Source organism: Lygodium microphyllum, chromosome 10 (genome assembly GCF_053477565.2).
Source record: "Lygodium microphyllum isolate KBCC chromosome 10, Lygodium_microphyllum_v1.1.10, whole genome shotgun sequence".
NCBI lineage: Eukaryota > Viridiplantae > Streptophyta > Polypodiopsida > Schizaeales > Lygodiaceae > Lygodium > Lygodium microphyllum.
This window is the reverse complement of record NC_141144.1, coordinates 24,970,254-24,997,613: the sequence shown is the minus strand read 5'-3', so window position 1 is coordinate 24,997,613 and position 27,360 is coordinate 24,970,254. Positions and strand designations below refer to the sequence as shown.

The 27,360-nt window shown below is 38.4% G+C and overlaps 1 protein-coding gene across 1 annotated transcript; it reads left to right on the top strand.

Moving 5' to 3' along the window:
• Positions 1-9,010: 9,010 nt before the first annotated feature.
• LOC148029803 (low temperature-induced protein lt101.2-like) lies at positions 9,011-9,802 on the top strand. Its single transcript, XM_087687135.1, has 2 exons — positions 9,011-9,410; positions 9,511-9,802. The coding sequence occupies exons 1-2, from the start codon at positions 9,330-9,332 to the stop codon at positions 9,592-9,594; spliced, it is 165 nt and encodes a 54-aa protein (XP_087543261.1). The 5' UTR covers positions 9,011-9,329; the 3' UTR covers positions 9,595-9,802.
• The last annotated feature ends 17,558 nt before the right edge of the window (positions 9,803-27,360 follow it).

The window sequence follows — 27,360 nt, the reverse complement described above, 5'->3', positions numbered from 1 at the left end:
AAAGTTGTTGGAGTCAAGGTAAACTCTATGAAGACTAATGAGAAGAAGACTACATCATGGGATAAGAAATCAAACAGGAAACCATCCATGTGACCATTGAGAACAAGGGAGTTATGTGTCAATGTTTTATCATCTAGACACTACCAACTTATATGGGAAAGTCCTTCAAAATCTCAATTGATTGTGGAAGTACTCATTCTTTTCTTACTTAAAGTACACTTAAGATTCTATAACTAGACTCCAAGGCCAAAAAGAAGATGATTGTAAAGTTTTCTAGTGGGAAAAAAGTCACCGCTACCAAAATTGTGGGGAAAGTACAAATGGATTTAGATATATAGAGATCATAATCTAAATTTTGAGTCCTACTAGGGCTACTATGTCTACATCTTGGGCATGGATTGGCTCGCGAGGAATAAGATCCAAATCTTATGTGCCAAAGAAGAGGCTATCTTCCAAGCCTTGGAACAAAACACTTGAGGTCTCAAGGGAAAGCTAGAAGGACTAGAGTTTAGCTAGCCAAAGCTAGCTAACTTCAAAAAGGCCTAAGAAAGGCATGTTATCTTTGTGGATCAGCGCTTGGATGATATCTTCCTAGAAGAACTAACACAACTACCTTCAAATTGAGAAGTTGATGTTGAGATAGACTTTTCTCTTGGAGCAAAACTGTGTCAAAAATTTCTTAAGGAATTGTTGGGGCATCTAATTGAGAAGGGATTCATCCACCCAAGTATCTCACCTTGGGGAGTACCTTTTTTTTTTCAAAATTCAAAGATGGATCCCTTAGACTTTGTATTGACTTTAGAAGACTAAACTAAGTGACTATCAAGAATATGTATCCCATATCCAAAATTAACGAACTCTTAAATAGGCTACATGAGGCCAAAGTCATCTCAATGACAAACTTGAGGTCAAGTTGCAAGTCCACTTGCTTTGGTGATTACTTCAAGTTATTGGGAGAGATTAAGAAGTTTCAGCACAAATTGTGCTTACACATTCCTTGAGCTAGCATAAGTTCTCATGGTGCTCTAATGCCTATACAACTTAGGGGGTTTACTATAGGTAAACCCTCTATATCATGTGTATTCAAAGCCTATTTCAAAATACCATTATCTTTGTTAATATTTCCTAAACAAAACACACCCTTTTCTATTTATTCTATGAATGAGCACCTTTATATGGCACCCTTATGTATGTAAAAAGTGTGTTAAAATGGTATTTTAAAAATCCCTTTCATTGAACCCACATGATATGCTCATATACTTTTGAGTGACCCCTTGAGCTATATAATTAGAGTTTTTTCTTCAACATTGGGACTATAGTTACACATACCTTGAGTTTACTAAAGCTTTCTTGGTGCTTGACTACCCATATAATTAAAGTGTTTTTCTTCAAGATATTTTTTAGGGATACTGCTTTAAGAAGATAATCTTTGATGAAAATTCTGTACCATCCTATTGGTCCCAACAATCCTTAGATCTCCTTTACCATCTTAGGAACTAGCTAGTCTAGGATATCCTTCACCTTTGCAGGGTCTATCGCGATTCCCTCAATAAAGAAAATATACCTCAAGTATTGAATCATATATGTGCAAAATATGCACTTGCTTTTCAAAAATTGTATTGACATTAGTAGGGAAGAGAAAGTTCAACATTGCAGCCAAAGAGGAGAATACTAAGAATCCCCCAGGGGCTAGGGAGTCAATCTCAAGTGAAGAGCTTGTGCGCATGAGGAGTTATTCTTTAATTTCTTAGGCCCTCATGGAAAAAATGATAATCCTAAACTCAAAATCAATGAGCTTGATAAGAACAAGTAGTGCACATCGTGTAGATGTTTCTTTTGGAATCTTGTTCTAAATATTCTGTTGTACAAGTTAGCCATAAAATTAATGAGCATGACTATTTCTTGACTAATGCACCATGGCAACCCATGTTTGGCCCCCACAAATTGGTCTATATACATGGTATAATAAATGGATGATGATTTCGTATTCTCATAGACTCACAACTTCATTAATTATATGTTAGTTAAGGAGCTATGTTTTCCCCAAGTACTTAGTACTCAAACTTATGTCATCTTTTTCATGAATGGGAGGGACAAGGATGTATGGAATAAAACATTCTATGATGTTTCATTAGAAATATACAAGATGAAAATAAATGTCAAGTTATGATCATGACTAGGGAAAATTTGATATTGGGCCAATAATGGTTGTAAAATATGGATGCCTCATTAATATGTTGTTATCAACATAACACTATTGCATTCAAGGACAATGGTGTGCATGTTTTGTTACAAGTGAGGAGAATGTTTCACTATCCCTCTTATATGTATAGTTGAGCTTCATTATTTTGCCAAATGTAATAAAATAGAATATGTCTATTTTTGTTATGTATCATCTCCCTTTGTTTCTTCACACAAGTATTTGTTTTCTATTAATAATGTTGTGGATATTTATCTACTAAAATCCAACAATATATTAAGTATATTCTCTCTTTCCTCTCTCTTTTTAGAAGAAAATTCATCACCCAACATTCTCTTATGAACTCTTCTTCTCATTCTCTACCACATATAGGATGCCCCAACTACTTAATGAATACAATTATGTAGTTTGTCCTAATTTGCCTCCAAGTTTACCCCCTTGAATGTAATGTAACGCATAGTATTGATATTTTAGCATGAATCAAATCCAATAGTCGACCAACTTATTGATGTAATGCTAGTGAAGCTAGCAAAGTGGAGAAGAAATTGATTGATTATCTCCAACAAGTATTTATTCAGCCTAGTTCTTCTTCATGGGGTTCTCCAATTTTGTTGGTGAAGAAAAAGAATGGGCCCGTGTGTATGTGCATAGAGTACTGTGATGTAAATGCAGTCACAATAAAAATAAGTATTTGCTTCCTTGTGTGGATGAGTTTTTTTATCAACTTAAATAAGCACAATACTTTACAAAGATTGACTTGAGGTCATGGTACCATCAAGTGCAAATACACACAAAGGAGGTATCTAAAACTATCTTTCTAATATGTTTTGGCCATTATGAGTTTTTGATTATGCCCTTTGGCCTAAGTAATACTCCTACCACATTCATGAAACTTATGGATAGTGTCTTACATCCAGAATATCTCAAAAAAATTGTTGTTGTTTTCCCTGAAGGTAACCTTACTTATAGTCATTTTGAAGAATAACATTGTGAACATCTTTTCTTAGTCTTTGAGTGGCTCAAGTAGCACAAATTTTATGCTAAGGAAAGTAAATGTGAATTTTCAAAGACAAAATTTCACTACCTTGGCCATATCATATCTGAAGAATGTATTAGAATAGATCCAAAAAAGGTCCAAACTATCGTACAATGGTCTCATCCTACAAACCTAGAGGAGTTACAAATATTCCTTGATTTAGCAGGATTTTATCATAAGTTTATCAAAGATTGTGCTAAGATAGATGTTCCTATGATAAACCACTTGAAAGCTCAAGGTTGCACTTTCTCTTGGGGTGAGGAACAACATCACAATTTTGATAAACTTAAAGTAGCTATTGCTACTATTCCAATCCAAGTTATTATGGATCCACACAAACTATTTATAGTGAAAACGGATGCTATTGCCACAACCATTAAAGGCATGCTATTGCAAGAGGGTCAACCTGTGGCTTTGAATGGTAAAAAGCTAGATAAGGCTCAAAAAATTTATCCTACTTATGAACATGAGATCTATGTAATTATCTATGCTTTGAAAAAATGGTGCCATTATTTGTATGGTGCTATATTTGAGGTAGTATTTGATCAAGAGAGTATCAAATGGTTTACTATCCAAAAGGATTTGAAAGGAAAAAAGCTCAACAAGTTGAATTTCTTCAAGCATTTGACTACACTCTATGATATCACAAGGGTCAATAGAATGTTGTAACTGATGCTCTAAGTAGAATACTTGAGATTGTTACTCTCTTATTTACAATATTGAAGAGTGATCAATTAGAATCTCTACAAGGAAAATATGATCATGATCAATCTTATGAAAAGGTGTGGAATGTGGTTCAAAGAAGGAATCCCTCACCAACTCATGCACAAGATGTGAATTCCACACATTGCTCCTCTCTTACAAGTAATGAGCTCAATCAATGGAATGACTTTACCATCCATAATGAGTGCTTGCTTCACAAAGGTCGAACATGTGCACCCTCAAATTTAGATATTTGGCACCAAATTCTTATGGCTATCATGATAGTCCTAGTGTGCATCATCCAAGGATAAGAAAGACCTATGCACATGTACACAGACACTTTTATTGGTGTCAAATGTAAAAGGATATAGAAAAATATGTGATTCAATGCCAAAACTATCAAGTGAACAAAGCCAAGCGTGCCTAAAGATAGGTGGGATTTTGCATTCTTTAGAGATTCCTAATGGCAAGTGGGAAAGTCTCCCTATGGATTTTATTGTTGGACTTCCTACTATCACAATTGTGGGCATGATTCAATTTGGTTAGTAGTGGATAGTCTGACTAAGATGTATAGATTTATTCCAATAAAGACAACTATTAAGATGCTTGAATTACTGTAACAGCTACTTGTGGAGAATATTTATTGTCTCTATGGATTGCCAACGAATATCATACGTAATTGTGATCCAAAGTTTAATATTCATTTTTGGAGAGTTGTATTCAAAAGGTTAGATACAATGGTTAATCTAAGTACCACTAGTCACCCTCAAATGGGTGGGCAAACCGAGCGGGTAAACCAAGTTCTAAAATATATGATACAAGAATATGTAAGGAAGAACCAATCTAATTTCAAAGATTATTTACCCATATTAGAGTTTTCTTACAATGGTGCTAAGAATGTGAGTAAAGGGTTTAGTCTGTTCATTCATATGTATTGATTTCAACCTCAATCACCAGTTATAGTAGTGGGATTAGCGAATGAGAAAATCCAACATATCAATGACTTTCTTCAAGATCATTTTGATATGCTAAAAGTAGCACAGTTGAATGTTAAGAAAGCTCAAGACCATTATAAGAAATATGCAGACGAACATAGATATATGGTCACTTTTGAAAAAGGTGATAAGATCTACTTACATATTCCAAAAAACTCAAGAAATTTGAAGTCTGGACCGGTTCCTAAGTTATCTCCACGGTATTGTAGCCCATTTACAATCCTTAAACATGTTGGTGAAGTTTCATACAAATTAGGTCTACCATCCTCTAGTAGACTCCATTCAGTCTTTCATGTTAGCAAATTGAGAAGGCAACTTGGTCATAATGATGATAGTTTGGTGGACCAAGGAGTGTTAGTACAAATTATTGAACCATCAATTCAACCTACTGTTCTCAAGAAGCAATTTTCCACTTTTGTTTTAATCGAGAAAACTCTTCCAAAATGGGGGAGTAATGTTAGCACAAGGGTCCTAAGTGGACATGGTCTGTAGGATAGCTCAACCATAGCACTAATAGTAGGTAATAAGCCATTATGCTATGGCATTGATGGGGTTGAGGGGTCAAGAGATAGTCTATATTAGTGCACAAAGATATATGGACCAAAGCAAAAAAGGATAGGCAATCAGTGTGAATGGACTTACTAAAAGTTTGTCTAAATATAGCTCAAGGATCTGCCTAAAGATATTAGTTTAGTGCTAAACGAGGCTATCATTGTGAGTGGCTAGGAGGTTAACTAATCTTTTCCTAACTTTTGTATTTGCTAAAGGCAAGGCATTTATGCATGCATAATATCACTAAACAACAAAATGGGATAAATAAAATAAATCTATATTTAGTTTGTAAAATATTGTGCATTATATAGGTAAATCTAGATCACATTTAGGGTTAACTAGGGTACAATGACAAAACATTAGGATGCCCACATGAGTGGTCAACTCCCAATCATCTGACAAGCCATCCTCACATCATTTTCCAATAGTGAATAAAAAACACAATTGACCTAAAATTGAATGTCTAACTTAAAAATCCTCTAGGAATTTACACGTAGTCCATAACAAACTAAGAATCAATACCTTACAAAGGTAGGCCATGGTGCCCTTTTATTTGCTATAGAAAATTGACGACAAAATGCCACATGCAATCTATTACCTTGGAAATACTATATTGGCAGCAAAAGGTATCACAGTAAAAATTATCAATAGTTGTTAAAGTCATTGTTAAGATATGATATGGCTCCAAAAAGATATCGGTAATACTTTTTTTTCTTTCCAAACGGTCAAGTACTAAGTCAAGAGGTGTCATGAGATAAGTGCGGTCTTTCTAACTTGGCCTAGTGATGTTCATTAGTTCTCTTTGCTTTTGGAGGCAAATCCAACACAACATATATTATAGGTTATTCTCCTCCACTCCAAACAAGGTCTTGCTAACAATATTATTAGATGGAAAATCATCATTAATCACTTCCTTGAGGGTTTGAGGTGAGTTTCTCAACACCTTAATCTAGTATCTATGTACCATGCCCCTAATGATGTCTCTAACCTAAAATTGTCTTATTACTTCAAATTTTAGACTCATAGCCTCTAAAATTGAAAGGAAAAACTCTTCTACAATTTTGTGCTTAAAATCATCCCAACTACGAGTTATTAAGCATATACTCTATAGACTCATGAAACACTTATAAGTTGTATCTCCAAAAGTTAAACTAGTCTTAGCCACTTGTGCTTTTGGTGGAGTCCCCTTAAGATTATGTAGATAAGAATAACTCATTTGGTATATAAAGAGGATAATAAGCTCATAATCAACTATACCCATGCCTTATTAAGTTCCCAAGGTCTAGATGTAAGTGGGCCTTAGATGCCTCATTTTTTACCAACATGTGATGTTAGGGTTTGTGCTTCTTGTTTCCTTGGATTTTAGCCTTGGGTCATATCATTTGGGGCTCCACAGAGCATTGTGATTGCATTCCTTCACAACAATACATAGTAATCACAAACATCTAGAACATAGATAAACAAACACCTACCATGGTAAGACATTGAAATCACAATTCTTATGCAATCACATTATTAAACACAAACCCAAAGCTCCCATTCCAAATATGCATGTTTGTGTTCTCATCTATTGTTTTTCCCTCTTCCTTAAGTTTCCCTATATTGTTTCCTACTCTCTTTGTGTCGGTTCTTTTTCTTTTCCGATCCTCTTTTGCATCATCTCCTTCCATCATGTTTAGTTTAGAGGCACCATGAAGAAGGCATGCACACTCTTCAAGCATCTTCCAACCATGCAGGGACCCTTAACCTGTTTTGAGAAAATAGTGGACAAATTTCACCCTAGACAATGAAGTCCTTCATTTTCATACTAAAAGACTAATTTAGAGGTTTTGAGGCATGGTAGAACATACGGGGACCCCACGATCTCTTCAGTGTCAATAAATTATAGGCCAATGTTTTTTTAATCAAATACCCATGGTTAGAAATTAAGAGTGTAATTGTACTATAGAATGTTTTTGGGAAATCTCATGGAAAGATGTGGCTATTCCTTTTAGATATTAAGCCCAAAAAGTAGCATTGTTACTATATAAACCTTTGAAAAGTAGCGATTAGGTGAAAATTTGCCACTACCTTTTTCCTTTTTGTCGGGACTCCTTGCGGATGATATAATGATTTTGATATACTTTAGATTGATAATCCTTGGCAAAACATACAAGATCTTAGAATAAAATTCTAGAAGATATCATGTGTCTTATTAAGGTTTAATATACATTTACAAGATATGAAATATTCCTAGAATGTTGTAAAGTGCACAATGCGGTGATTTCTTGTGGAATAATCGGCCTATTGCATTAATGTTTGAATACTTTTAGTATGTCAATCCATCACCAAAAGTGCTTTTGGATTAAGAGAATAGGAGTATAAGTGGGCATTGAGTGCAAACAAAGTAGAAACTTTTTGATAGTGTTACTTTGGTATATTATCATTCCACATCTCAATGTTAAATCTTCTAGTGTAATAACTGTTGCTAGAAATTGACATAGCATTAAAAATCATGCAAGGTTGGAAGGCTTAGTATATTTTTCAAAGAAGTGAGCCAAGCACATATATTATTCGTCACTTTTGGGGTTAGTGTTGTGTGCGAAGGTGATGTAAACTTGTAGAAGTTAGCATTGAAACTTATGTTCTTATTAAACTTTGAGAAAAGGTAAGCTCCCTTTATTGTAGAGTAGGTTCAAGTGCAAAAAACAAAAGCCTCCTAAAATGATTAAGAAGGGAATTGCGTCTTCAAAAATATGTTTGTATTGTTAAACTATTGAGATAGTAGTCAAGGTGGACACTCAATGACCAAATCAATGTGAAGCCTAGTAGAGGACCTCCAAAATGTCCTTGAAGCAAGATAATCCACTAAAATAATAGAGTTTGTTATCAAAATGAGAAATTTGTTTGAGAAATTATAGATGTGACATGAAAGAAGAGAGAATGCCCATGCCTTTGGGGAGAGAGAGAGAGATCCTTGACCAAATGGGTGTAGCTCAATTGGTTAAGTTGAATGTGTGTGTGTGTGTGTGTGTGTGTGTGGAGAGAGAGAGAGAGAGAGAGAGAGAGAGAGAGAGAGATCCTTGACCAAATGGGTTTAGCTTAGTTGGTTAAAGTTGAATGTGTGGTAACCAATAAGTCTTAAGTTTAACTCCTACGTTTTGCATGGTCATTTAGTATTATAGGTGTTAAAAAAAAGAGAAATTTGAACCGGGGCCAATGGATAAATAAAATACATGACTTTGCACTAGAGTAGCCACTTCATTGTAAAACAAAGAAAGAAAGAAAGAAGTGCTAGCTCAAGTGGTAGGAAAATGGTGTAATAAACGTAAGGTCATGGATTCCATTCTCATGGGCAACGATATGGCACCTTGTATGATGTATGTATGGTGTAGGGAATACACAAGCGTAAGGAAGGCCCTTTATGCTAATTAATACCTTCGCGCGAGTGGCTTGAGTGAAGATGCTAATACGATGTTTGAGTTGGGGGTTGAGGGATTTATTAAGATGCGTAGGATGCAGCACCTGGGCATATATATTGTAAGGGTGGTGGTTCTGAGAAATGGGGAAAGAAGAAAGGCCAAGGGACGTGGCTAAAGAAGCGGAGTTCGAGGGAGGGATGGACGGCGGGCTGCCAGGTGTCAAAAGATCCACACGCAGAGTGCCATGTGGCAAGTGACGGATATTTTGATAGGCTGTCTACCCGGACTGTACACGGGCAATATATATGCACAAGCAAAAAGCTTGTTCTTCATATGTCATTCCGCTGTCTGTCGCCCTCTACGACCGCTTCTCTACCTCTGATTGCTTGTAGTTATCGTACATCTCCTCTCTCTCTCTCTCTCTCTCTCCCCCATTCACCGACATGGGCACGGCGACGTTCGTCGAGGTTATCCTCGCCATCTTGTTGCCACCTCTTGGAGTTTTCCTCAGATATGGCTGCCATGTACTGTGACCTCTCTCTCTCTCTCTCTCTCTCTCTCTCTCTCTCTCTCTCTCTTGCTGTGATCTGTCTCTAACATATCGTGATGTATTTTCTTTTGCAGGCCGAGTTCTGGATCTGCCTCATCCTGACGATACTGGGCTACCTACCTGGCATCATCTACGCCCTTTACGTGCTTGTGGGCTAGCTTCTCCTCCTCTCTAATTCCCACGTCGACCCGCTGATATTTCCCACATGTGATTCTTACAATAAATGTGTTTCCAACCCGGTAGATGTTGTACTCCCATCATAGCTTGACAGGAGATTCGCTGTACATAGCGTAACAAAACACCCGATACGGGCGCCCGTCATTCTTATGTATCTAGCAACATTTTAATTTTGTGATGTTTGTCTAATGTCGTTGCGTTGTATGGAAGGGTGTGTGTGGAGGTTGATGTTGTTTATACTTTGCATAATTGTTATGAGAGAGAGAGAGAGACAGAGAGAGAGAGTAGAATCAGCACGATCTGTTAAGAGGAGTTGATTCTGGTTAAAAAATCTATCGTTAGATGGCGGTCGTGGGATGGGAGAGATCTTAATGTTGTATGGATCGAGCAGGTGACTAATTAGATCGATGGAAGACGAATATCGTCTCTTATAGACGAGCTGATTCCGCGAAAGCTAGATCGGTACGAGACATTCCGATGGAGCAAAACCGCTGATGATATACTCGGATAACATCCTAGAAAAGCAAATACCTGAAGTCAGACGAGTTACCTGACTTCCAAGCAGGAAAAACCAGTAAAAGATGGCGTCGTTTGCAAAAATCAAAGTGAAATAACAAACCTGCAAAAATCAAAGTGAAATAACAAACCAGCAGATCAAAAATCAAATTAGAGTGAAAAGTGGGATTAACTACCTGCAGGCAAGGCTGCTTAATAGTACTGTCAGCGCGAAACCGCCCTAGTCGAGCTTGTAAGGCATATTAAGTGAGACCAAACTACCCTAACTAGGGCGTTAACGCGAAACCACCCTAATCAAGGATCTTAAAGGCAGTTTAAGCCAAACTACACTAACTAGGGTAAAGTATCCAGAAAGAGAAACAGACATCAGGAAAAACTTTATTTTAAAAGGAAAAACAAGGGATTAGGAAGATCGACCGACACTTTATGAATAAAATAAAGAAAAATAGGGGATAAAATAAAGATGATATTGCTTTATGGAAAGAAAGCAAGTTGTCTTTCAAATGATGAGTAAGATGACACTTTGATGGAGGGTAGTGTCATCTCTCAATGGAAGGTAGTCATTGGCCATCAAAGTGACACGTTATGGAAAGTAGTTATCCTTCACAAGACCCCATTTTAATGGAAGGTAGTCATTGGCCATCAAAGTGAAAGTAGTTATCCTTCAATAGCCATTGGCCATCAAAGTGACACATTATGGAAAGTAGTTATCCTTCAATAATTTACAAGTGGTATTAGGATGGATGGTATATTAAGATAAATGGTGTGTTAAAATTATGGAAAGTAGTCTAACTTTTCAATAATTTATACGTGGAGCCAACTTGACCCATTAGTCCAAGTGGTATTAAGATGGTTTGTGTGTTATATTAAGATCGATGGTGTGTTAAAATTAAGTGCATTCACATGAAACAACTAGCCGTGATGAAGAAACCTTATACGTTGTAAAGTAACTATCATCGTGGTTCACCCAATTGGATTCACCTTTATGCATTGTAAGGTAACTACCATTGTGGTTCGCCCAATTGGATGTTATGTGACACGCGTTTGAGTTGCAATGGAACATTTGTGTTTGAATTGGTAGTCAAGAGTTTGGATGCAATGTGACACGTGTTGGAGTTTGAGTTTGTAATGTGAGTATATGAGTTGGTAGTCAAGGGTTTGGGTGTCCCTCTTGTAAAGTAACTATTGGTGATTATGGCACCACTTCATCGGTTCACCTAGTTGGATGCTCTTTTGATGTTTGTTTTGAGTTCTAGTGGGACATTGTGTTTGAGTTGGTAGTGCAAGGTTTGGGTGCAATGTGACATGTTTGAGTTTGAGTTCGTAATGTGAGTGTTTGACTATGTACTCTAAGACTTTGCGTGCCCCTCCTCCTCTAAAAGGATTTCAAGGACTTAATGTGAAACCTTGGAATTCAATTAATATTACAAAGTATTCTTTCTCACATAGTACAATGTCTTGCATTTAATAATTATGTGGACCAATGACACGATAAGGATATGTCTAATAATTTACTTGTGGATGAATGATATAACGGAGGTTCGCTTTAGGGTCTTTTTCGTTTAATAATTATGTGGACCAATGACATGATAAGGGTATGTTTAATCATTTACTTGTGGATGAAAGATGTAACAAAGGTTTGCTTTAGGGTAAGGTAGTCAATTATAGAATATCTAAGAAAAAAGATTTTTTCTTTAAAGGGGGGTGGGGATTTACATTTTGCATCTTTTTTAAAGATGTGAATATCCAAGTATATAGGTATGTAGGGGATATCGAGAGGAATTGAACACAAGTCCAATGTTAGAAATTTTTTAATTTTAAAGCTATTTTATGTAATTTTAAAGAATTACAATTTAACATGTGAATATCCAAGTATATAGGTATGTTAGTGGATATCAAGAGGAATTGAACACAAGTCCAATGTTAGAATTTTTTACTTTTAAAGCTATTTTACGTAATTTTAAAGAATTACAATTTAATTTTGTTAAATAAGGTTATTTATCCATTGAGTCCTAAAGCTTTTGTTTTTATATTTGAAATCCATGAATGCAAGAATTTTGGCAAATCTAAGTAAAACCTAAGAACACTATATTAGAGAATTTGAAAATCTTCAGAGTCCCACTTTTAGTAAGGGGAAAAGATTTGGCCATGTGGCTAAATCTTAATCTATGCTTCAAAGGGGGACTTGGAAAGACAGCCTATATAGTAATTAGCGTAGACTTCACTTTTAACTACTAAGGGTACAAGATTTGACCATGTGGCCAAATATTAAATATATTGAAAAATCTCAAACTATGAGAATTTTTAACTTTTTTAATATAGTGTTTAAGCAAGATTATATGTATATATAGTAACATCACTAGCTCAAGGTGTTTGCTTTTGGTAATTGGCTCCCTTATCTTATTGTTAATTAATGTGAATTGAAAAGCTACGAATTAAAAAGGCATAGTAATTAATATGATGATTGAAAAGTAGTGACAATTGAAAAGACACTCCCATTGCATGATAAAGTTTATTTTAAAATAGTTTTTCAAAATTATATGGAAATGAAAAAGTAAAAGAAAAAGGGTCTCCCTAGACTTGGGTGCTTTGAAATAATATGGTAATCAAAAAGTAAAAGAAAGCACCATATAAATCAAATATCAAAAGAAAATAGGTCTTCCCAGACTTGGGTACTGAGTGTATATCCTTGGTTAAAAAAAGAGCTCCTTGGTGTCTTATCATTAGTTAAGAAAAGAGGTCTCCCAAGACTCGGGTGCTTGGTGTCTATCCTTAGTTAATGCTAAGAAAAGAGGTCTCCCTAGACTTGGGTGCTTGGTGTTTATAATGCTATCTTGATGCCTATGAGGCATTCTTCTCTCTTTAAATTATGCATTGTGCTCATATTACAAAATGGGGACATAGTAAAGCAATAGGTTGTGGTGTCAATTGTTAAATTGCATCTTTCATACCTATGAAGATGTTTGCAAATTTTCTTAAAAGAAAAAGAGATCTCCCCCTACTTAATGTGTATCCTTAATTAATGCTATTTTGATGCCCAAAGGCATTCTTTAAACTCAAAATTATGCATTGTGCTTGTATTACAAAATTGAAATTATACATTGTGCTCGTATTACAAAATGGGGACGTGGTAAAGTAATAGGTTGTGTTGTCAATCATTAGACTACCTCTTTTAGAGCCATGAGAATGTTTCACTTTTTATTTGGATTGGAACATTTCTTGCTTTCTTTTCCCAAGACTATGCATTGTGCACGTGTTACAAAATTGGGACATAGTAAAGCAATAGGTTGTGGTGTCAATTGTTAGATTACATCTTTCAAAGCTATGAGGATGTTTGCAACTTCTCTTCTAGCTTGGAGCATTTCTTGCTCTCTTTCCTCAAGTTGAAGAGGTTGCACATCTCTAGTGGCTTCCTTCTTCACAATCTTAGAAAACTTGTACATAAAGACCAGGTCTCGGTCTAGAAACACTATTTAAAGCTTTAAAAATCTCTCGAGGCTTCCTTCTAGATCTCTAGTGGCTTACTTATTCACAATCTTAGAGAACTTGATCATAAAGACAATGTCTCAATCCTCTAGTGGTTTCCTTCTTCACAATCTTAGAGAATCTGCACATAAAGACCAAGTCTCAATCTAGAAACATCATTTAGGGCTTTAAAGATCTTTTGAGGCTTCCTTCAAGATCTCTAATGCTTCCTTTTTCACAATCTTAGAAAACTCAGCACATAAAGATTAGGTTTCAGTTTGGAAACATCATTTAAAAGTTTGAAGCATAAAGCTTAAAGCTTTATGTTGTATTGGAAAAATTATGGAGCTCCTCATGTTGCACATTTTGTCTACAAATGGGTACTTTTAATCTTAATCCATAAGACTTGTGGAATTCTACAACAACAAACGATGTGCATTTTGACACTATTTGATGTTATATTTCGATAGCTTAATTCCACCATAGCAAATGATATGCATTTTGACATTATTTGATTCCATATTTTGATAGCTTGGGGAAAAATTTTAGGGCATTAGAATTAGGATTCGAATGTTCAGTCGCATGTTCATTGATACATTCAAAACTTTCCTAAATATATATACTATCAAAAATTTCCTTACTTTGTTGATTCTACAAAGTTTCGTTTAAAATGTTTCATATTTATGAACCTGGTAAGAGCTACCTCATTTTTCCATTTTTATACATTCTTCTCTTTTGCAAATTGTTCTCTTTTGCTTCTTATTGAGAGAGAGAGAGAGAGAGAGAGAGAGAGAGAGAGAGAGAGAGAGGACACTATGCACATACTTGAATAGCTCAACATAGAATATCTATTCCTATGTCTACATTGAGTTTATGCCTTGGCTACACTTACATACATATAAGCCTAGTCCATATTTAGCTTACACCTATGCTTGGTAGCCTAGGCTTAGCAAAGACTAGCATAGCCTCGTATAGCGTAAGCATATACTTAGTTTCCTAACCTACACCTAGTTTACATCTAATAGAAAATTTTTAAGTGAAGCTTATCCTAATAACTAAGCTTAGCCTAGCTTGGCAATATAGACAAAGTATAATATAACCTAACATAGAATAAACTATGCCTAGCTTGTAGCTAGCCCACACCTATGCTTAGTGAAGCTAATCCTAGCCTAGCCTATATAGTATAATATAACCTAACATAGAATAGTAGCTTATGCCTAGCTTACATCTAGCCTACATTTTAAGCATACAATGGCCCTATGCTTGTCTAGCCTTGCCTACACCTAAGCATATTGTCTACCCTTGACTACACCTAAGCATACATCTATCTTACACTTGACTAGTCTAGACTACACCTACCTTTGAGCCTAGCCTATACCTATGCTTAACCAACGTGGACAATGGTGGATCTTGCAAAGTTGGATCCTTGAAAAAAACTTATTTACATTAGCATGCAAGAGTAACAAAACCTATAAACTTCTTTGAAGATGGCCTTGGTAGGATACGAAAGGATTGTTCAATTTCTCATACATCTAGCACAAATCCCATTCCCTTTCAAATCAACATAGCATATCCTATTCCTATACGAAAGGAAGAGAGAGAGAGAGAGAGAGAGAGAGAGAGAGAGAGAGAGAGGACACTATGCACATGCTTGAATAGCTCAACATAGAATATCTATTCCTATGTCTACATTGAGTTTATGCCTTGGCTACACTTACATACATGTAAGCCTAGTCCATATTTAGCTTGCACCTATGCTTGGTAGCCTAGGCTTAGCAAAGACTAGCATAGCCTCGTATAGCCTAAGCATATACTTAGTTTCCTAACCTACACCTAGTTTACATCTAATAGAAAAATTTTAAGTGAAGCTTATCCTAACTAAGACTAGCCTAGCTTGGCAATATAGACATAGTAAAGGAAGAGAGAGAGAGAGAGAGAGAGAGAGAGAGAGAGAGAGAGAGAGAGAGAGGACAATATGCACATGCTTGAATAGCTCAACATAGAATATCTATTCCTATGTCTACATTGAGTTTATGCCTTGGCTACACTTACATACATGTAAGCCTAGTCCATATTTAGCTTGCACCTATGCTTGGTATCCTAGGCTTAGCAAAGACTAGCATAGCCTCGTATAGCCTAAGCATATACTTAGTTTCCTAACCTACACCTAGTTTACATCTAATAGAAAAATTTTAAGTGAAGCTTATCATAACTAAGCCTAGCCTAGCTTGGCAATATAGACAAAGTATAATATAACCTAACATAGAATAAACTATGCCTAGCTTGTAGCTAGCCCACACCTATGCTTAGTGAAGCTAATCCTAGCCTAGCCTATATAGTATAATATAACCTAACATAGAATAGTAGCTTATGCCTAGCTTACATCTAGCCTACATTTTAAGCATTCAATGGCCCTATGCTTGTCTAGCCTTGCCTACACCTAAGCATATTGTCTACCCTTGACTACACCTAAGCATACACCTATCTTACACTTGACTAGTCTAGACTACACCTACCTTTGAGCCTAGCCTATACCTATGCTTAACCAATGTGCACAATGGTGGATCTTGCAAAGTTGGATCCTTGCAAAACCTTCTTTACATTAGCATGCAAGAGTAACAAAACCTATAAACTTCTTTGAAGATGGCCTTGGTAGGATACGAAAGGAAGAGGTATTGTTCAATTTCTCATACATCTAGCACAAATCCCATTCTCTTTCAAATCATTGTGGCTTTCTCAATTCTGGAGATAGTTTTATGTATGATGAGCTAAACTAAGCAGCCCGATGGTTTGGATGGTATAATAGCTAGTCAAGGTTTCCCATTGTATTTCCCAAGCCAATAAAATCACTTAAATTCATTCCAATGTAGGCTCCATCTTCGATTCACTTGCTCATTAGTTTGGTGGATTTTTTATGCAAGTTTTGGGTGGGTAGGAAAGGATTCTTGTTGGACCACCCAAAGTCTTGATTGCATATTGATTGGAATAAAAAGAGGGCGAGCATTATACCATGCCACTTTTCAAGATTGAATGAAGTCTCTATCATTTGGATCCATTATGTATTTCTGTAAGAAGCTAGGAAGAAGAGATTTTTAGTGTAGAAATAATAGTAATACCATGTCACACTAACATAGGTATGAAAGGGGGAGATGTAATTTTTCAGACCTTTTGAGACATTAATACGTTACAGTCTCTTCCCTCATCACCTTATTCATAGCTTCTATGGCTTCTCTCCTCTTTCTTTCTCTCTCGTTTTCAATTCTTTCTCTCTCCTCATCACTCTCTTTCTCTCACTTCTACACTTCTCTCTCTTTTTTAGTTCTGTGTGTGTGTGTGTCTCTCTCTCTCTCTCTAGTCCTCTTTTTGACAAGTGGTATCAGAGCATTGGTATCGTTCCATTTTTCTCATCTTTTCTTCATATTCAATCTAATGTTTCATCACAAAAACTAATTTCAAACACGTTGTCATGGGATTCCTTGCCCATGGTTTAAAAACAAAGCTTTTATCCTTTACATGTATCACTTAGTCACTTGTATCCTAGATATGCTACATAAATACTTGCCTAGTGCAATAAATTTTAAACACCTAAGTCCACCATCATATGACATGGTGTAATAAAGATGAGGCTCTCTACCTTAAAACACAATGTAATCATCATGGGTCCTTAACAAGATGATTGGATTTTGGTTACCTACTCTTATCCTTCATCCTTGCATTGCATACATGAAGTTGCTACAAGTTCTGTAAGTCATGGAACATTAAACATGAGAAATATGGTCATGAGCAGATGAATTGGTAGGTCCCCTTGGGTAGCCTATGATGTGGTTGTGTACTTATGATATTCAAGAGTTACAAGTGTATTGATAAGAAAAGTCACAAAGAAGACGGATTTGTCTAAGTTAGTTAAGTGTATTGACAAGAAAAGTCACAAAGAAGATGGATTTGTCTAAGTTGGCTAAGTGTGGGACATTGTGTTTACCATAGCCTTGCTTATGTGACTTAGTTGTGATTCATTCGAAATACATGAACCTTCCCTTTTTGCGTTGCACTTTACGGGCTTCCTCAAGCTGTGAATAGGGTGCATCCTGGATAAGGAAGAAAGAAACTCATACACTACCACACAAAGGAGATGAAGCCATGCAACCAGAAGCAACATAAGAAGACTCTTCTTGACATGTAAGTACCTCTCTTTCCATGCATTGACGAAAATGGAAGGCCACTCTTGGCTGTGAGAAACAGGGAAAATGTGTATAAAGAGGAGGGCAATAGCCCATTGACGAGGGGAATTCATGCTCACATTGAAGAAGAAAGAAGGAAACTTTGAACATTGTTTGTGTCTATGTCTATGAAGTAGCAACTCTCTCTATCAAGTAAGCCTCTTGTTCCAATTCTTGATCTATATTATCAAGGCTTGTGAGCTATACTTAAAGACCCAAGCTTGCTCTTTTATGGGCTAAATCTCTATTTTACAAAGAACCTCTTGCACGATTCAAGTGGTACATGTATTTGTGAAGAATAAGAGAAGGGCAATGTCTTATGTACCTACCTCTTGATGTAGACTCTCTTCTCTATCAAGAATAGATCTTTGGGAGACATAAAGCTCTGTCATATGTAGCCCAACACTCTCTTTTTGGGCTGATTCATGTCTTGTTGATGCTCCATTTCTATTCTTATGGTTTATGAAGAGAACATGCACTATAAGATATAGGCCTTATACCGACGTTAAAAGCGACGAAAATGTAAATAACAAAATTTGCCCCCGTCGTCGCAAAAAGCGTCGTTATTGGCAACACCATAGAATAGTCAGTATCAGCGTCGGTATTGGCATTGGTATTTGCAACGCTGATAGCGATGCCAATAAAGATGCTGATACCGACGGTTTGCGACAAAAATAACGATGCCAATAACGACGCGAGTAGTAAATTTGCGACGCTAATAACAATGGTAACAGGGAAAAAAAATTGTGGGAAATCATAACACTGATACATGAAATAAATACATGATCGCATAATGAAAGCGATTGGTACAATCATGACAAGATATCACTAATACATAGAGAATGTCTACACAAATCAGGCGACCAAAAAATAAAGGTGTGTGAGCTCCAGGGATCCAAGGGTGAGCTACATATCCTCGCCATCCGAAAGCTCGTCCCACTGCAAAGGAGCATCGAACGGACTCTGCAAAAAAAAAAAACAACACATCAGTCCACTATACAATAATGCATACTAATTAAACATGGTAACTACGGACAATGAAAGATGAGTGACTTACAGGGCCGCCGGGTCTATACAATCTGTCGATCAATGAAGTGAGACTGTGCCTCTCTGCATATCGAGTCTCAAGGCCAATCGGATCGCGATTTGTAATGTTTGCTGCAAAGAAAAGAAAATACTAAATATTAGAGTACAAAGGATATTGCAAAAAAATAAACAAGCAAAACAAAAGAAAAACTTACAAAGTCCTCCAAATATGTCCTGTGGCCACCACTCCCAAGATCATGGACCGCTCCGGTCTCGAGTCGTGCCCTCTTCGCCTCACACTACTAACTCCAACGTCCTAGAGAATTTGTAGCCTCCTCCCTTAGTCGGCGCCAGTCGTCCGCGTCTAACCACTCGGGCTTTGCAGCCCCACTCTTGAGTGCCTTGCGTGCGTCAAATCGTCTGTGTGACATATATGCACACATGCAATCCATCATCCAGTCCATAGAAAATCTATCTACTAAGGCTGGAATCAGAAACTCCTCATACAAGGATGCTACTATGTAGTCCTTGCTCCCCTCCTGTATGTTCTTCCAATGATCTAAGACGTTGTGTCAAAAAACTTGTTGGCACAACTCTCTCATGTGAGCCATCACCCTCCTCCCCTCATCATTCATGATGATGGCTCCTAACCTATCATCGACTAGATATGCATATCCCCTTAGGGTATGCCTAGGATGGGTCCTCTCTCATCTGCGTCCACGCTCGTGGGCATATTCAGGAGACCCCTGTGCATTTGGTATACCGACCGGGATAATATCTGTCAGAGTGGCACCCATAGGGGTGCCACCTACAACAAATGGCTGAGCAAAAGCCGGAGTAATTGGAGTAGTCATCCCCACAAGTGTGACAAATCCTGGAGGTGACACAACTTCAGTTGAACGACAAGATGAAGACACCACGTCCGTGCCTCCACAGCATCCACCTAAGCCTAAGCCATGCTCTCGCCCCACGAGAGCGAGGAGTCGCACCTGTATCCCGTGCCGACTGCGGGCTCACTGCCTCTGTATCTTTGCAGCATCCCCCTGACCCTGAAGCACTCCCTCCCTCTGGCCTAAGTCTGGAGCGTCGACCTCGTCTGCTCGAAGTTGAAGCATTCAATTGTGGTGAAGTAGATCTAGCAGAGTGGCCTGACGAAGACCAAGACAACTCTTGGTCTGCCATGTCTCTGAATCCCGTGATCTGGTCTGGAGATATGTGCATGAAGATATCCTATAACTCCTCATCGCTCATCCCTTGACTCATCCTGAAAATGTCACCTACACAGATAAAAAATGATGTTAGAATAATCAATTTAAATCATACAAAACACATTAATATAAATCCTAAAAAAAGATCTCACTTAAAATGCATATCTTATGTACCCTTATAAGCGATTGGTCAACGAATTGATTAAGTGGATTTCAGTAAGTATAAAGTATCCTATGGTTCCATGTCAATCTCCTGACACAACTCCGCATACACTGGAAATTCGATAGACATGTCACCACAAAAGGATGAGTCCACCTCATTCTCAAAGAATTCTTGGACTCCTGTATTTCCATCATTGTTAGCCGATGTTGGCTCTAAGCTTTCGGTGGCCTCCATCCCTTGCAATATCGACCCCTCTATTTGCATATTGTCTTCATCTATGCTTGGAACATCACTTTGATTATATACTCTCGCACTTCGGGGAGTTGAAGGTATAACATACCACCATCGAGGTTGTCGAGGGTTTGGATAGAAGATTACCTGTTCACAAACACATACAAGAGAGTTTAAACTATTGTGACATGTACCATGTCGTAATACAATTAACATACAAATGAGTCCATACACTTGTTCACAATGGACCGGAAACACAAAGATGTCACGCAAATTTGTGCTTTTTTTTTCAGAATCTATTTCGAGAAGTCCAGATGGACCTCATTGAACTGTTGCTCTAGCTCCTCTAAGTACCACTTTGAACCACTGCACATTGAATAGTATCATGGAGAAGCTACGATAATCCACCGTAACAATACTTTGCAAGTTTCCAAAATACTCCATCTCATCTATAACCATATTTGGATCCGTTGCTTGTTGCCAGCTCTCTTGCTCAAACCTTGTCATGATACCACAGTCCATTGTGGAGCGCATTTTATCAATACACTCCATGCGAAAATGCCGTCTGCACAACCACATTGCACTATATATTTTGTACTGTACATTGAAATACTCAAATTAGATGTCACATATAAAATATAGATACAACAAATCCTAAACACCTCATCACCTTTTGACTACATCCCCTCGAGAATTTCCACTCCTCCATTGAGACCTCTGTCCCTTCGCGAGACGTTGCGGTCAAAGCTCCATGCAACCATCGTGTTGACATGAACCACGACATCTCCTCCATGCCCTTGGGATATCGAATCGGTCGATGATACGTACTACGTCAGAATTTAAATCGTGCTTCCTCTCGATCTTGCCTAGCTATCTAGTACTTGGTGAGCCACGTCTCCAAAGAGGCATGGTGTAACATACAAAAGCAATTCACGTTCTCCTCCATTGTAGCATCCATTCTTTTTTCTACCCCATTTCCAACCACCACATATCCAGTCAGTCTATCATTGTCCTTCATCGACCATAGCATTTTGTTGTCTGGATCAACCATTGGTAGCCATTGTGAAATATGCACTAGCACCTCAGACACCAACCAACCTTCAGCCATGCTACCTTCTCCAAGCTCATTGTCACACAAAGCCTTTCAGGGTTTTCATGAAGTGCTCCAAGAAGAACATCCATCGCGTATGAATAGGTCTAGCAATCTCCACTTCATCTACAAGATGCACAAAAAGGTAGATTTTTGTATCGTGAGTATGCTGATGGGCAGGTATTTCTCAAAGAGAGAGACTGTCTCCACTGCTACCCACCTCGTGAATTCAATAGAGGACATCTTAATCTCCTTCTATGAGATCCATTGCACCAAATTTGACAACCTATAAATGGCCCTGCGTATTTCTAGAGTAAGACATCCTGCGATTGCGATCGGTACTACAAACTGCCACAAATGAGAAAGCATTATGAATAATGGCTACACTCCAAATAGCAAAATGCGCACGCCAATTACAATCCATTCGTAGTACAAACCTAACATATCTTATGCCAGTCATGGGATTTTAGCCTTGATAATTGGTCGACTTTAGAAAATGTAGACCTGAGAGAACGCATCATACCCATCAAAGTGCGGATAGACTTGACTACTTGCTTCACAATGTGCTCTTCTTTAGTGGACAAAAACCAAGGGGCGCGAGATAGCTGCACGCAACCATCAGCACTCAACTGCGGCCAAAGCACCTCTATCTTGCCTACCTCCTTCAAATCCATTCGTGCCCCTATAGTGTCTCTCTTTCCTGTGATGTGGTCCCATAGCAAGCTGCCCACATTCTTGAAAATATGCATGGGATCTAACAATTGGTTGACTTGTAAGTGGGTCCAATATGGCAACTCATAGAAAACTGAGAACCGCCGCATTCTATTTGGATGTGACTCTGCGTGGACCATTTTCAGCTCGTACTAGCTTGTGGCATTCATACGTGTTGGAGGTTGTCCAAGAAAACCTTCCCTAAGTTCATGATCCTCTAGCAAGAAAGCGGCGTGTCCTTGATATACCATCTTCTTCATGGTTCATGACCTTTGGGAGTCTAAATGTGGCCCACACAATGGACATGCATGATAATTTGAGGTAACTAGACCTATTCCAACACCATGACCCAGTGAATACAAGCTTGAATGAGATAAAATATAGATATTACCAACGAGAACGAAGGCCTATTCACCTGAGCACTCTCCAAATCCCGGAAAGTCATGCATCGTCCACATGAGAATGTCTCAAATATTGGCATACCGCCGACCATGGCGCTTGCTCATATCTTGCACGGTGACCCCCTCCTCCCACAAAATCTTAAGCTCATCGACTAATGACGAAGATACACATCTATATTTTTGACTTTGTAGTGGCCGGGGACGAGTAAGCTAAGGATGAGATGTCCTTTCTTCGTAGAAATCCATGGGGGGATATTGTAGTTGACAAGGACTATAGGCCACACACTGTAAGAAGTTGAGTGCAAACAGAATGGGTTCACGCCATCCATTGCAAGACCGAGCTGAAGATTCCTTGGCTCTCGGGCAAAGCTTGGGAAGGTAGAGTCAATGTGGCTCTATGCACGTGAATCCATTGATATTCGTTGAACTCCATCCGTGGACCTATTTTGCGCATGCCACGTTGTCAAGCTCGCCATGCCAAACGTATGAAACATGTGGTTTATGCGGGGGATAAGTGAAAAGTGTCTGAGAACTTTTTGAGGGATGGTTTGCCCTTGCAAGTGTGAGCACCATACTTTGGATATGTCTCCATAGTCTCATATTCTCCTCGAAACAATATGCAATCTTTGATTCATGCATGGATGTTGTTGTAGTCCATGCCAAGATTTCGTAAAACATGTCGTGTATCATCACGAGACTCAGGCATGGTATTTGCAGGTGGTAATATATGATATTTCAATAACCTGAAAAAAATCATAAACACCTTGAAAAAGCATAAATTTTTTTAATAATAGTGCCGAAAAAAAAAATCAACAAAGCATATGTGCAAGGTACCTGAGCAACTCAGTCACACTCGCATCGCTCCACCCATATTTGGCTTGCACACTTAAGAGTGCAAGCGGTGTCTTCAGGCGAGAAACTCGGCACCTATCATATAATGGTATGGATGCTTCCTCTCTAAGTAGATCAAAAGTCTCAACATCCATGGGAATCAATGCATCGATCATTGCGTCCATCTCACGCTCCAAGATTGTAGGTAGGTCTGGAAGGCTGCCTATCTCCTCTGGCATTGACGGTATAGATTGGCCTTGCAAGTGGTGGATTGGCTCATACACTCCATCCATCGTACGCCCACAAACTCTTCTAATTGGCCGCAAAGGGTGCACTCATCCTTTGGGACGAGACATCACCTCCCTGGATAGAAAATTTTCCAGCTAGACCCAATCTTATTATATATGGTATTCAATTAGCTTGCGAGTAAAATGCATGATTGATATTAACTTTTCTTACCGTTTGCTGAAAATCTACAAACGCTTGATCAATGATCTCAGATTGAAACTCACCAAATTGTCGTACGTATTCTATAGACAATCGACGTTTTCGTCTGATTGCCAACTTGTATTGAGAGCAAGGACATGGGACATGCTGATTAAGATACGCCTCCTGATCTTGAACAACATGACCTTTATCGTTTTCCATTTTGTCTACATTACGACAAACAATTTGTTTTTGTTATCATTCTTTTTTTTTCTTGAATTTTTATCCTCTCCTTCCATCTCTCTCTTTTTTTTTCTTTCTTAAATTGTTATCCTCTCCTTCCATCTCTCTCTCTTTTTCTACGTTACGACTACGACCATGACCACGACTATGACTACGACTACGACCACGACCACGACCACGACTACGACCACCACGACCACGACCACGACCACGACCACAACTACGACTATGACCACCACCACAACTACGACTATGACCACCACCACCACTACGACTACGACCACGACCACGACCACGACCACGACTACACTACAATCTCTATGAGGGCATGAGATTGGGATCTCCATAGATACCAAAGCATGATCTCTAGCTTGATGGTTGCATATATACTACTACTACTCATAGAATAAACCTTAAAATAGTTATTATGCTCAAATATATGCTTGTTAGAGCAGAAATTTGTTCCTAAGACTATTTTAAGGAAGAAAGAGGATTAATGATAAAAGAGTGCCCTTCCTTACAAGTGATTTTATATTATATTTATTAATTAAAATTGATAGTTGAGGATGATTTTCCTAACAGATCTTATGGTGATGCTGTTTTAGTTTTGAGAGCAAAATTTTGGTGCCGAGAATTGCTTAAAAATAGCTAAAAATTGTGAATATCAAGGGAAAAATATTCAATGTCAAAGGCGGCGGTCGCTCTAGGAAAATTTTAAGCATCAAAGTGCTCTAAGGATGCCCGTGCAACACTTGCGGATTTTTAGTAATTTTTCCATGCGCATGTGCCGGTCAGTGGAGCTGTCAGTAAGTGCGGGATGCCAAGATGAGCTCACAGAAATTTTCAGAACTGGATTCGGACACCGTATGCAAGAAAGGCCGGGAAAAGGGCCAAAAGGTTGGCCAAAATTGAGGAGGTGCCCAAAAGGAGAAGTGAAGGGGTGCCTTTGGAAAGGGGCACCCCCTCCCCCCCCCCCCCCCCACAAATGAGAGACATGGCTGTCAAGCAAGCCATTGAGCCAATCACAGCAGGCCACTGCATTGATTCTCCGCTTCACATCGCCCTCCTTCGCGCAGACAATCGCAGCCTGTAGAGAGAGAGAGAAAATCAATCTTTCTCTCTCCTCCCTCTCTCTCCTCTAAGGGGAGATTCATGCGGGAAGAGAAAGGAACAAGAACGAATGGTGGAGGCTTGTCTGGCATCGATCGGATCGCTCTACGGGCTGGAAAAGGTGACGTGTGATCGCCATGAGCATGAAGTGCTGCTGATTTTCAGATTTGCAGCCATGGACATGAAACCCGAAACACGCAAATAAGCGGTAATTCAAAATTTTCAAAGGAAATTTGAGATTTCATGGCTTTTGATTGATAAAATGTTATTCATGTGGGCTAAAAATTGTTTATGTTGCTGTTTTCCATGAGTATTTGTTGATCAAAATCAGAAAATCAGAAAAACACGCATCTTGTGGCCCAAAATAATACACTAAAATACGTAAAATATGGAAAACCAAGGGAAAATGGTGTTTTTGAGCATAAAAATGGAAGAATAAATAGGAACACCAACTAAATTTTCATTTTTGTTGCAAGAAGGAACTAAGGGCCACATCCCATAACCTATTTTGAATTTTTATTAATTAAATAATGCTAAAAATAAGGGTAAATACAAGGAAAATAGAGAAAAACCACTAAAAATATGGAAAAAATGCATTTTGGGTGCGGAAAATTAATGAAAATTAAGAACAATGTTCGTGAATGTTTGTGGGGAATGAAGCATGAGGATTTGCCTCAGTTCAGTCCCACCTTCTTGTTTTAGTGTGTTTTTTTCCGCTTTTTACACATAAAATGATGGCAAAATGCCTTTTAAATCTATGCAACAATGCAACGTTTGATCAATGGGAGGGTAGAGTGGTTAAAATGTGTCTAAATGCTGAGTGAAACGATGAAAAGCTTGCATGTTTTTTTTTCCATACTATATAGGTCGGTGAATAATTATAAAATAAGGGCCTAGTAGCATGAGGGTTTCCTCGGTACTAGGTTCATATAATGCCGCATAAGAACAATAGCTGGAAACCATTAAAAGGATGTTTTCCACGTGCACAATATTGATTGTATAATTTTTTGAGCACTTAGCATCCACAATATACATAAATCATGGAAACATTTAAAGGTATCAGAAATACTGGATGCACGGCAATTGCTTTCATTAGGACCTTGACCCACGTTGAGTGAGAGACAGGACACCCTAAGCCATAGGCTAGTCATGGGGTCTAGGGGAAAGAGAAGTAAGGACAATGGTACATTCCTGTATACGATCAAATGGTACCTTGAGTGGATTTTGTGCAAAATGTTTGTATGTTGAGCGACGCACCAAGGGGCCAATCCCCAAGGTGTAGGAGAGTCGCAGAGGGGTGGCGGCACTCAGCCGTTGGAGGACCCCCTATGTTTGTGCTTCGTGCCATTAGGCAATGTGTAAGGGACTCCCTCTGAGGAGTAGTGGGTGAGAGAAGAGTGGACTGCAAATGATGTAATACAAACACAAGATGTCTAGGAAGGCAATGTATGTGCCATCAACGCTCCTGGCCGCGAGGCCGTGGGGTTGTTGAGCGCGTGAGATAGAGGTCCGGCTAGTGCACGAGCCGGCCCGTTCTAGGTTCCATCAGTGGTGCATTTTTCGGGAGCCGCTTAAAAGTGGCGGTCCTCGAATCCTGGTTGTCTAGGGACCAACTAGCAATTTATGCCAAAGGATACTGTGATTGATCCATTATTTATCGATAAGTATCGTCTAGTAGAAATCCAAAAGCAAGAGAGAGACGAAAGAGCTAGGCGACGTGCTGAAATTTTTAGGAGATATTCCCCTAAGCGTAGCGGGGCTGAACCCTTACGAGGGAGTGGATCTAGTGGTCTTTGTGCCACAAGTAGTAAGTTAGGAGAAGGTGGAAGCTTTAGTGCTCCCCTTCCTTCCATAAGCCAGTCTACATCAAGTGCGGAAGGTGCAACCCCACCGTCCCCTATTCCTAGTGCAAATCCAATTCTCGTCATGGCGCAGCCTATTGCAATTCCAGCAAGAACGACGGATTTGCCGGCTCTAGGTTACCCGTTACCCATTTTTAATGGGCTAGTTGAGGAAGATGCAAAACTCCACATCGGGGAGTTTCAAAAGCTGATGTTTAACTGTCGCATCCAAGAAGAAGGACATTTAATGATGGTCTTCAACATGACT

What these genes read in the sequence shown, in the direction of transcription:
- LOC148029803 (XM_087687135.1), top strand. Translation starts at nt 9,330, where the DNA reads ATGGGCACGGCGACGTTCGTCGAGGTTATCCTCGCCATCTTGTTGCCA. An exon ending in TCCTCAGATATGGCTGCCAT is followed by an intron (nt 9,411 to 9,510) that starts GTACTGTGACCT and finishes TTTCTTTTGCAG; the next exon opens with GCCGAGTTCTGGATCTGCCT.